This window comes from Hemitrygon akajei, unplaced genomic scaffold, assembly GCF_048418815.1.
Source record: "Hemitrygon akajei unplaced genomic scaffold, sHemAka1.3 Scf000061, whole genome shotgun sequence".
NCBI classification, from domain to species: domain Eukaryota; kingdom Metazoa; phylum Chordata; class Chondrichthyes; order Myliobatiformes; family Dasyatidae; genus Hemitrygon; species Hemitrygon akajei.
Window position 1 is genome coordinate 1,668,525 of NW_027331947.1, and position 12,229 is coordinate 1,680,753.

The following is a 12,229-nucleotide window of genomic DNA, read 5'->3' on the forward strand; positions in this document are numbered from 1 at the left end:
TACGACCCTGTCTAACTGCGCCACAACTTTCATTGAATTATGGACCTGCATTCCCAGATTCGTTTGTCCTGTCGTACTCCTCAGTGCCCTATTTCTCATTGGGTCAGACCAACCCTGGCTGGTCCGCACAAAGTGCAAAATCTAACTCTTGTCTGTGTTAAATGCGATCTGACACTTTTCAACCCATTTTCCAGCTGGTCCAGATTCCGCTTCATGCTCCGGTTCTCTTCATCACTGTCGACTACACCCGCAATGTTGCTATCATCGGCAAATTTGCTGATCTTGTTAACGACATTATCATCCAGATAGTTGATATAGATTACAAATAACAACGGGCACAGCAACGATCCCTGGGACACTCCACTCATCACAGGTCCCCAGTCAGAGAGACAACCATCCATTACCACACTCTAGCTTCCCCAACGAATCCAATGGCGAATCCAATTTGCAACCTCATCGTGAAAGCCAAACGACTGAACCTTCTCGAACATCCTCCCCTACGGAACCTTGAAAAATCCCTGGCTGAAGTCCCTGTTAGACGGCATCCACTGCCTTGCCTTCCACACCATTCTTGATAACGACGTCGGAAAGCTCTGTGAGATTGTTTAGACATGACCTACTACGCACGGGCCCATTCTGACTATCGCTAATATTCTTGTTTGTCCAGTTACTTCCCTTCATACCCCATGACCAGCGTAGTCTGAACAACGAGGACAATTCATCATTACATAATACTTGGCAAGTCCCTTTCAAGCAAACCTATCGAGATCATCCAGCGGTCGGGACTGATATTTATGGCCTAATATTTTTTTAATTCTCCTGCACTTGATTATCCGACGCATTGAGAGTCGTCTGGAAGAGCAAGGCGTTGTAGCTTTAAATAATTAATCGATTTACTTAACTATAGCAAGACACGGTACGCTCGGTCGACCACAGAACATAGAATATTACAGCACAATACACGAGGTTCTGATAGGCTTTCAACTAATGTAAGTTCGATCTAACACATCCCCCCTGCATCTCCATCAGAATCAAAGGTTTCAAAGGTACATTTAAAGAATCAGAACAGTTTTAATATCACAGACATACGTCGCGAAATTGTTAACTTTACGGTAGCAGTACAATGAAATACAGGATAAATAAATATAGAGAAAACAAAACAGGTGATAGCGAGATACAGGTGGCAGCGGGGAAAAAAAGCTGTTCCTGAATCGCTGAGCCTGAGCTTTCAGGCTTCTGTATCTCCTTCCCGATGGTAACACTGTGTAGAGGGCACGTACTGTTAGTGGGCAATGTTAATGATGGGCGCCACTGTGACAAGATTCAGCCCTTGTAACAATGATCAATGAGATACAGAGAATCTGTATTTACCAACAAGTATATTTTATTATTTCTACTAAAACACGTAGATTTACACACTGTCGCTGACAGCAACATTACGGGTGTAGTCGACAGTGATGAAGAGTACAGAAGCATGAAACGGAATCTGGACAAGCTGGAAAAATGGGTTGAAAACACTTGTCTTAACAAGTAGCTACTCTTCTGAGCATAGTCTCAGGTTTATTGCTCTGATTAGATTGTCCCAGAGTCAAGAATCAGTTCAGAGTTCACGCCCTTCACATAACAAATGGCGACTTGTTTGAGAATGGTCTCAGGTTTAGCGGATCATTACGTGAAGCTTCCTGTGTCCACATTCAGTTCCTCTGATTAAATTATTCCAGTGCAAGAATCAGTTCATAGCCAACAAAATGGGGGGAAACAGAGAGAACTGGTTTGTCTGCTTCCCTGTCCTTGATCAGTCTGTAGTTCCTTTTGGCCGACAATGTTTAATGAGCCATGCAATCTGACACGACGGTATCTTTCTCGGGTCTGCTGTCGTCTGTATGCACCAGGGGTGGATGATGGAGGTTTTGCAGAGATGACGAGAGCTGTAGGGGTCGAAGGGGTTTACAGAAATGCGGTGTGATGTAGGGGTTGGAACGGTTTTGTTACGTGCCCGTAACGGGTTAAAAGAATCAACATAAATGGAACACACATGGAGTCTGGTATTGTTACAAACAAAACACTACTTATCAGTATCCACGTAATCTCGTAATATAAAACCAGATAAATCAAACAGGTTAGCAGAGTTTATGCAAATGTAAGTGTGTAAATATAAAACCCCAAACATCTTCAGCTTAGGTGGTCAATGATACAGTCTTCCGATGGTATAGGAATGGCGTCAGTTCAGTTCGTGATATTGAGTAGAATTGAGAAGAGAGAGAGAGAGGTGATTTGTTTTCCAAGTAAGCTGATGTCGTCGATCTTTCCGTTGCCTTCCGAAGTACCTGTTAAAGTTTTGTGATCACACAAGAGTACCGCCTTCAGGCAGTAAAGCTATCAAAGGTTAAACACACCGACAACATTCCACCGGTCACCCCTTTCCCACACTGCGATCAAAACCCACCCTTTCGTGGGCACTGAAAGTTCATCCAGTGTCTATTTCTTCTGTATTTCTGTCAGTGTCTTCCGTGTATCTGTGTGTCTGTCTGAAAATCTAGCTGACCTTGTATATATCCCAAACATGCTGAACGCCAGCTGTCCATCATATAGCTCCGCCGTTCCGTAACCATGGAGACTCACGAGCTGCTCGGTGCTCTCTCTCTCTGAATCGGTGTACACCAACTCTCTCTCTTTTTAAAGACACAGTCCATATTGAATACACCTTAGCATCTCGTCACAGTTTTTACAGATAGCGAGGGGTGTCAGCACACTTCTCCACCAATGTGGAAATGCAGTTTACCTGTAGTACCAGACTGGCATTTCTGTCTGTAACAAAATGAAACCCGTCTTGTGTCGGAGTGTTTTGCTAATAATGTTCGTGCAAATTTATGCTGAGTGATCCTGAGTACCTGACTGCAGACCGCAGTCCCTACACTATAATGGCAGAATATGGCATTAAAGGCAAAACTTTTGGCAGTGCGGAGGATCAGAGGGATCTTGGGGTCCGAGTCCCCAGAACACACAAAGCTGCTACACAGGTTGACTCTGTGGTTAAGATGGCATATAGTGCATTGGCCTTCACCAATTGTGGGATTGAGTTTAAGAGCTGAAAGGCAATGTTGCAGCTATATAGGACCCTGGTCGGATCCCACTTGGAGTACTGTGCTCAGTTATAGTTGCCTCACTACAGGAAGGACATGGAAACCATAGAAAGGGTGCAGAGGACATTTACAAGGATGTTGTCTGAATTGGGGAGCATGCCTTATGAGAATAGGTTGAGTGAACTCGGCCTTCTTCTCCTTGGAGCGATGGAGGATGAGAGGTCACCTGATAGAGGTGTACAAGATAATGAGAGGCATTGATCATGTGGACAGTCAGAGGCTTTCCCCAGGGCTAAAATGGCTACCATGAGAGGGCATAGTTTAAGGTGCTTGGAAGTAAGTACAGAGCAGATGTCAGGGGTAAGTTTTTTTTTACACAGAGAGAGGTGAGTGCGTGGAATGGGCTGCTGGCGGCGGTGGTGGAGACTGAAACGATACGGTCTGTTAAGAGACTCCTGGCTGGTTACATGGAGCTTAGGAAAAGAGGGCTATGGGTAAAGCCTATGTAGGTCTAAGGTAGGGACATGTTCGGCACAGCTCTGTGGGCCGAGGGGCCCATATTATGCTGTAGGTTTTCTATGTTTCTACTCAGACGAAGGCCACTGGGTTTGTCCAACCTTCCTTTAATTTGCTCTTACTAATCAATCCCAAATGCCGATTGGCCACTAGTTGATTGGTCACCGATTGCTCTATTGCACTGCCGTGAGCTGCCCCTCGGACAATGAGCCTTTTTGAAGTCCCCTCCTCTCCAGCTTTCCGATGTCCAGATTGGCCACCGGACTTACCTCTCAGTGATGACCGTGTCAATGACAGCAACATGACACTGGCAACCGAGTACATTGTCTTAGACAAGACACCTGCCAAATCTAATGCCACTCCCCTTCGCACTACATATGGACTGCTGCCTATGTTTGCATATTGATCTGTTGTCCCCACATGTTCATTGATCTCCTTCCCTCTCTTCAATGTGAATACTCCAGTTAAAGCCAACTCCTGCGTGTGTGCTTTTATTTGATATGTAGTTACACAGACACAATGCAGGCTGACATTTGACTACAGAAGTGATGACCATAAGTTTCTCTATTCCTCCAACCCTGAGACAATTTTAGATCTATATTCTTTGTTGTCCTCACAGTTCCAGTCCAAGAAACACATTTATCTCTTTCATATTTTGCAAGGGACATGTAAGAAACGGCAAGAAGAAAATACACAGATATAACTGTAACAAAAAAATTTATTGGTGGCTTATTATACAAATGCCCCAAGTGAAGATGCTGTACCTATCTGCACGCAATGCAACAAGGACTGCTCACTTGGAATAACTTTACAATTGACTTAAATTGTGGTGCTCCTGACAATATTGTAATGTCATTATGGGTGCAGTAAGAATTAGGCTGAGTGATGACGCCTGACAGCTTTACAAACATTTGTAGAATGTAGAAAGGCACTAACCCTATGAATTAATGTATCCTCCAATATAATTTAGGAATTGAGCTTCTTACATTGCATAAACAACTGATTAACACATGTTTATAAACTGCATTGCATTCCAACAGTTGCTACATTCTCTCATGACTCATGCAGTCCTTTTCGTGGATGCAGACTTCTGGGAAGCATGAGCACAATTCAGATTAGCATCATGCACCGCATCCCACATCAGTAGCAGTTCGAAAGGCCGAAAACGGTGCACTAGCAGCAACTCACGGTAATAGCAAGGATTGAAAGAGTCATCCTGGGTTGAAGGAATCCTGACTCCAGCTGTCCTGAATCCGCTATGGGAGTGTGGGGCTAGTCCAGCCTTGGCCAGACACATCCCCAAATATACATCATCAATGGGGTATAGTTCAAGGTCTTGGGCTATGTGGTAAATGATATGAGCTGTATACACAGACATAAGTATGCCCCCTCCACCAACATATGGTGGGTACGACTTGATAGTGGTCACTATTTCTGGCACATAATACTTGCTCGACTTCTGGCGATTGGGCCCAAACCCATAAATGAGATGGCCCACAAACAGGTGTTGGTGAACCTTCATGCCTAGCAAGTAATCAACCATGTTATTGGTGTTGGCAAAAACATCATCATCTCCATTGAAGATGAATTTGGCTCTGGGGCAAAATTCACTGACCCACTGCAGCAACTTGTATTGTTTGAGGGTGAGGTTGAAAAAGGTATCCAAGAAATCCCATTGCAGGACATCTCTGTGTTCTCTGTTTTCCATGGCTAACAGCTGATTCAATTTCCTCCTTTCTTTTTGGTCAGGAGAGACACCAGAGACAAAGACTCTCTTAATTAGGACCCCATTGAATTTGCGTTCTTTGCCCCAGGTCTTCCTTACCATTTCCCGCCGATCCTGGTTGAAAGGGTCAGATTTGATTACCAGGAGCAGGAAGACATTCTGAGATCCTTCTCGACCACCGCATTTGTCTGGGACGTTTTGAATCATGTCAAAGTCTCGACAGTGTTTATACATCAAGAAGTTTTTTATGTGCTCTTTCTGTTGATCAAATGAGGACAGGTGCAACAATGTCGTATTCGCGTGGCACTTTGGCTTGAGCACTGATTTAGTTGCATCAGCAGTAACAACCTTGGGCAGATCTTTGCGATGAACAGTTTCTGCAAGATCATCAGTCTCTCGACGTTGGTCATTATCCCAGAACACGAAGAACAATCCCAGAGTAATCAAAACAGTCAACACTACGTTCTCATAGAATCGCCGATGTCTTCTCATCTTTCACCTGAAGTAGAGAAAAAAATATGGATTAATTCAAAGAAAATTTTAAATTTACATAATACTTGAGAAGAATGGGAAGTTTCAACTGTAATGAGGTTCACTAATGCTTTGTAATATTGACCTCAAAGTGATGGTGAGGTAAGAAATAGGCAGGGCCCTTGACATTGTTGAAAGTTTAATTGACCTGAAGCATTCCATTCCAGCAGAAAAACAAATCTACCTATAGGATCCCATCTCTGTCATTAAACTGAAAATCGCATAGTTTCTTTCTGGGCATTAAAGATATATGATTCCAACGGCTGTATTCCACCTCTCTTCACAGCTCTCATCACTCCTCTCGGGGCTTAAACTGAACTGAGACATAGAGCAATAGAGCACAAAGCAGGCATTTTGGCCCATGATGTTGCATCGACCATTTAATCTGCTCCAAGATCAATTTATCTCTACTCTCTCAAATAGCTCTCCATTTTTCTTTCATCCATGTGTCTATCTAAAAGCCTTTTAAATCTCACTGTTGCATCTACCCTTATCACTACCCAAGCTGTGCATTCCATACACCCACCATCTTCTTTTAAAAAAAATACTACTTCTGACAATCCCCTAAACTTTTCTCTAATCACCTTAACATTATGCCCAAACATATTAGCCCTTTCTGCCCTGGGAAAATGTTGTTGGCTCTCCATTCTATCTATGCCTCTTATCAGCTTATACGCCTCTATCAATTCACTTCTCCTCCCCCTTTGCTCTAAAGAGGAAGGCCCCAGCTCGCTCAACATTCAGTTTGAGTTCACAGGTTATTGATACTATGGAAGATGATCTGTTATTGATCTGTTATATTAGTAACCGAATATATGGCAGTGCAGGGAAGGTGACGTGTTAGTACAGCTACTGAAAGCACCTGATTTTCATGGCATTTCAACCTGGTCTATGTATGCCTACAATAGGAGAAACAAAGAGAAGTATACTCAAGGACCTTGGCTTCCTGCTTCTATTTTAACCAGGGAATTGTATTCAAAGTTAAATTAGCAGTGGCCCACCCACGCTGCCATCCATTGGTCAAGCCACTTTATGAAAGGCTACAACTAAGGCATAACTAGTCCCAAAGGCAAGGCTAATTCCACCCAGGCATTCAGTAGTAAGCAATTGTGACAAGACAGCGAAGCCATCGCAGGCCCATATCTATTGAAGGAAAACGGCACCATCATCACCTACGGCAGGAATTTACGCTTCATGAAGAGCAGTGAACCTTGGACTCCAGGAGCCCAGAGAAAGCACAGATAACTGATAGCAGAACAGGGCAGATAGTTAGCATGATCCACAATGTGTATGAGTAAAACCCTGGATGCCAGGAGCCCTGAAAAGACGCCAGTGACTGATAGCAGAACGATGTGTACAAGTAAAACTATTTGCACTGGGATGCAACTTGTGTCACTTTAGAATTATGGAATCCTAGAGTAATGCGATCTAAATAGGCCCTTCGGCTCAACTGGTCCATACCAACCACAGCATCCTCCCTGCTAGTCCCAGTTGTCTAGTTTGGCCCATAACTCTCCAAGCCTCTCCCTTCCATGTACCCGTCCAAATGAACCCACTTCAACCACTTCCTCTGGTAGCTTCCTCCGGGTACTCACGGTCCTCTGTGTACAGAAGTTATCCCAATTTCTCTTTTCAATGTTTCCCCTCCTCTCCTCTATCTGTGACCTCTCATGTTGGACTCTCCAACTCCCCAATAATGACAATCCACCTTATCAATACCCCTTCTGATTTTAAACTTCTGAGGTCACCTCTCATTCTCCAAGGAATAAAGGTCCAGCATGGCCAACCTCTCTGTAACCCAGGCTCTCGAGCCCAAAAAGCATCCTCGTAAATCCCTTCTGCACCCTCTACAACTTTGCAGCGTCTTACCCATAACAGGGTAACCAAAATTGTACAAAATATTCCAAAAGTGGTCTCAACAACAACTTATGTAACTGCAAATAATCCCCCGCTCCTAAACTCTACACCATAACTGATGAAGGCAAGCATGCTAAACGCTTTTTTCACCATCCTGCCTTTCAGTGAACTGACTTGTCAGCGCCTTGCCTTTCATTGTACAAGTTCTACTTTATTTGAATGTCCATCACCTCACGTATAACCATATAACAATTGCATCACAGAAAGAGGCCATCTCAGCCCTTCTAGTCCGTGTCGAATGCTTACTCTCACCTAATCCCACCGAACTGCACTCAGCATATAAACCTCCAGTCCTTTCCTGCCCATATACCTATCCATTTTTTAAAAATGCAATATCGAACCTGCCTCTACCACGTCAACTGGAACCTTGTTCCACACAGCTATCACTCTCTGAGTAAAGAAGTTCCCCATCGTGTTACCCCTAAACTTTTACCTCCTGACTCTCAGCTCATGTCCTCTTGTTTAAATTTCTCCTACTCTCAATGGAAAAAGCCTATCCAAGTCAGCACTATCTAGCCCCCTCATAGCTTTAAAAACCTCTATCAAGTCCCCCTCAAACTTCTACGCTCCAAGGAATAAAGATCTAACTTATTCAACCTTTCTCTGTAAGTTAGGTGCTGAAACCAAGGCAACATTCTAGTAAATCTTCTCTGTACTCTATTTTGTTGACATCCTTCCTATAGTTCGGTGACCAGAACTGTACACAATACTCCAAATTTGGTCTCACCAATCCCTTGTACAATTTTAACATTACATCCCAACTCCTATACTCAATGCTCTTATTTATAAAGGCCACCATACCAAAAGCTTTCTTCACCACCCTATCCACGAGATTCCACCTTCAGGGAACTATGCACCATTATTCCTAGATCACCCTGTTCTACTGCATTCCTCAATGCCCTACCATTGAACATGTATGTCCTATTTTGAATAGTCCTACCCAAATGTAGCACCTCACATTTATCAGCATTAAACTCCATCTGCCATCTTTCAACCCACTCTTCTAACTGGCCTAAATCTCTCTGTAAGCTTTGAAAACCTACTTCATTATCCACAACGTCACCTATCTCAGTATCATCGGCATACTTACTCATCCAATTTACCACCCCATCATCCAGATCATTAATTTATATGACAAACAACATTGGACCCAGTACTGATCCTGGAGGCACACCACTAGTCATCGGCCTCCAACCTGACAAACAGTTATACACCACTACTCTTTGGCATCTCCCATCCAGGCACTGTTGAATCCATTTTACTACTTCAATATTAATACCGAACGATTGAACCTTCCTAACTAACCATCCGTGTGGAACCTTGTCAAAGGCCTTACTGAAGTCCATCTAGACATCATCCACTGCTTTACCCTCGTCAACTTTCCTAGTACCCTCTTCAAAAAAATTCAAGATTTGTCAAACATGACTTTCCACGCACAAATCCATGCTGAATGTTCCTAATCAGACCCTGTCTATCCAAATAATTATATATACTATCTCTAAGAATACTTTCCATTAATTTACCCACCACTGACCTCAAAATTACAGGCCTGTAATTGCTAGGTTTACTCTTAGAACTCGTTTTAAACAATGGAACCACATGTGAAATACGCCAATCCTCCGGCACCACCACTTATTCTAAAGATAATTGAAATATTTCTTTCAGAGCCGCTGCTATTTCTACACTAACTTCCCTTAAGATCCTAACGAATATCCTGTCAGGTCCCGGAGATTTAACCACTTTTATATTCCTTAATAGCGCCAATACTTCCTCTTCATTAAACAGCTCAGGTATTTGTAAAGTAACGGTGATAGCGGGGTAACACCGACGGGAGTAATGTAAATAGACCCGGTAGTCATGAAAGTCATCTGATTGATAAGGTATTTTTTCCCCGTAAGTGAACACTAATCTGTTTGTGAAATAGGTTGCATTCGTTTGGACGTGATTATCTACAGTTTGTAATCACCACATAGCTGCTGCCTTGCCCATCATTGTAATGGCCCCATTGTGGACAAATATTTAAGATTGCTTTATAAAGTTGTTGACTCTGAGATCGGTGCTGCTCCAGGTTGCCGAGGCACAGTTAAATCTGGCGAGAAGTAATGTCCAGTGTTCAAAAGATTATTCCAAAATTGTAACATTTACCAGTGTTCACATGGCCCGTCCTGCTACTGTGTCTTTCCTATAAGCCCACAGCGATTTCTGCCCTCAGCTGTCACTGGAGTTTATAGTCTGATAGTCAATTGGTCCCAAAGTAAACAATAAATTAATGCGATGACACTACCCGATTTGAACCAGGATGCGGGTCGCGGTTGCTCCCTGGAGCTGATCGATTTGTCGTGAGATACAGTATGTAATCTTTGTCACCGTGTACAGAGGTTCGAAATTAAGCCCAGATCGAACAGCACATCGGAACCATTGGCTCGAAGGAGTTTTTGTCTCGTTTAGTTCTTGCGCTGTGGAGCAGGGTCTGGAGTTACGTGCTGATGAGTGTGAGTGCAGTCTTATGTGTGTGTTGTCAACTGAACATTACTCTGATTGTGTTCACTTACTGTTTGGTCCCACAGAATTCAGGTGCTCGGATTCGCTGGTAACAGAACCAGCAGCTCAGCACAGAGTAAACACAGAGACTGTACTGGGTGGGCAACGTTACGATGAGTTAATGCGCCCCCTTGTGACGGTTGGATTTCTAGTGTTTCTACCAGTTCATTACTGTCTTTAAAATTGTGTGGCTTTGCGGATCAGCCTGCTTTTTCTGCAGGAGTGAGTGTGCTATTCCAGCAAAGACAATAAGTATCTGTCAGTGATATTTGAAATAACCTTTATGAGTTATATCTCATTGGCTGTTGCTAACATATGTCTATGTGCACTGTATTGCGCTCCTCCTGTACCTGATAATGCGGCCTCTGATTGTACATCCGTGGTCTTCTACTGCCGTAGCCCGTCCAGTTCAATGTTCGACACGTTGCGCGTCCAGTGATGCCTCTCTGCACAGTGCAGTAGTTCGTGATTATTTGAGTTACTGTCGTCTTCCTGGCAGATTGAATCAGTCCCGCCTTTCTCCACCGATCTCTCTCATTAACAAAACGTTTTTGCTCTCAGAATTACTGCTACCTGACTTTTTTTCCAGCACCATTCTCCGCAAACTGAGACTGCTGAACTTGACAAACCCAGGAGTTCTGCAGTTCCTGCGATATTCAAACTGAACCGTCTGGCACCAACAAACATTCCACTCTCAAAGTCATCGGGATCGCATTTCACCTCGAGGGGATGTTTGTTGAAGACAGAACGTACCTTGTGCTAAGGAACAGGTCACGGAGAGACCCGCTGGTAACGCTGTGGGTTTAGTTAATGATTATCACCAGGAGCTGACTGAACATTAACCAGGGTGTGTTCATTACTTACAGAACCCGTAACCCAGCCTTACTGGGACAGGGTGGTAACAGAACCTGTACACGGTAAGAAGCTCGATCTACTGACATATAAACATCACAAAGGTATTTAGCCACTTTTGTGAACAGTTAAATGAGACTGAGAACGTATTGGATTGTTCAATCATACAACTGTAGCGAATCGCTTTTGAAAGAATTAATAATTCCCTTCAGCTAATTGCATGCACCGACTTCCTGTGCATGTCCCGCGGGAAACTGGTGTTGTTGGAAATGTTATAGAAAAAGCTGCATTTTCAACCCAGCTCCGAATCATCAGCAAAGTCTCGGGAGGTGCGAGCTTCCCGCATCTCGGATCTGTCCCCGGGCTACTGCTTGCAACAGCAGGAGGCCGGTCCATCCACACTCGGGGCTTTACCGATCCCCGACCGAGGGAACTGAGGATTCGCTTTGCTTATTCTTTCACTGGAGGGATCGACACTATCTGTCTACTCTTGACGACATTTCATTAGGTAGCTACTGGGAGCTGGCGAAATTATGAGAACTACTCACATTGCAGTTTATAGCGGGAGAGGGGTGTAAAGATGTGATGGTTCCATTATATAGTCGGTTGGTGGGACCTGTTGTGGATCACCGCTTGCAGTGTTGATTCCCTTCTGTCAGAAGTGTGTGGGTAGGTGGGAGATCAAAAGAAGGTTTAACAGAGAGACGTCTGCACCGTGTGAGTTGTCCTGTGAGGAAAGGTCTGTGATCTTGGCTTTTTTCAGTGATTGAGAAGAATTCGTCATGACCTAAGTTTACAGGTTCTCTCCCCCCCCCACCCCCTCTCTCCCCTCTCCTCCCCTCTCCCCCACTCCCCTTTACACCACTCTCCCCCTCTTCCCCCTCCCTCCCCCTTTCCCCCTCTCTCTGCCCCCGTGAGTCTCTAATGTGTCTATCTACGTTACTCCCGTTGGTGTGTTTCCTTGCTATCACACATGCTTTACAAATATCTGAGATGATACTCTTTACAGTGTGATGAAAATACCTTTAACGTTAAATTCACTGGATGTGTTTTGTCAGCCGGA

General features: G+C 43.9%; 1 protein-coding gene across 3 annotated transcripts; it reads right to left on the reverse strand.

Moving 5' to 3' along the window:
- Positions 1-4,299: 4,299 nt before the first annotated feature.
- Positions 4,300-11,044, reverse strand: LOC140721751 (N-acetyllactosaminide beta-1,3-N-acetylglucosaminyltransferase 3-like). Of its 3 annotated transcripts, none has more exons than XM_073036548.1 (2): positions 10,665-11,044; positions 4,300-5,817 (listed from the first exon to the last, which is right to left on the reverse strand). In XM_073036548.1, the coding sequence occupies exons 1-2, from the start codon at positions 10,689-10,691 to the stop codon at positions 4,660-4,662; spliced, it is 1,185 nt and encodes a 394-aa protein (XP_072892649.1). In that variant the 5' UTR covers positions 10,692-11,044; the 3' UTR covers positions 4,300-4,659. The 3 variants fall into 3 exon arrangements, with proteins under 3 accessions (XP_072892649.1, XP_072892650.1, XP_072892651.1); XM_073036549.1 differs by having other exon boundaries at positions 4,300-5,824; XM_073036550.1 differs by lacking the exon at positions 10,665-11,044 and adding an exon at positions 10,326-10,435 and having other exon boundaries at positions 4,300-5,824.
- Positions 11,045-12,229: the final 1,185 nt, after the last annotated feature.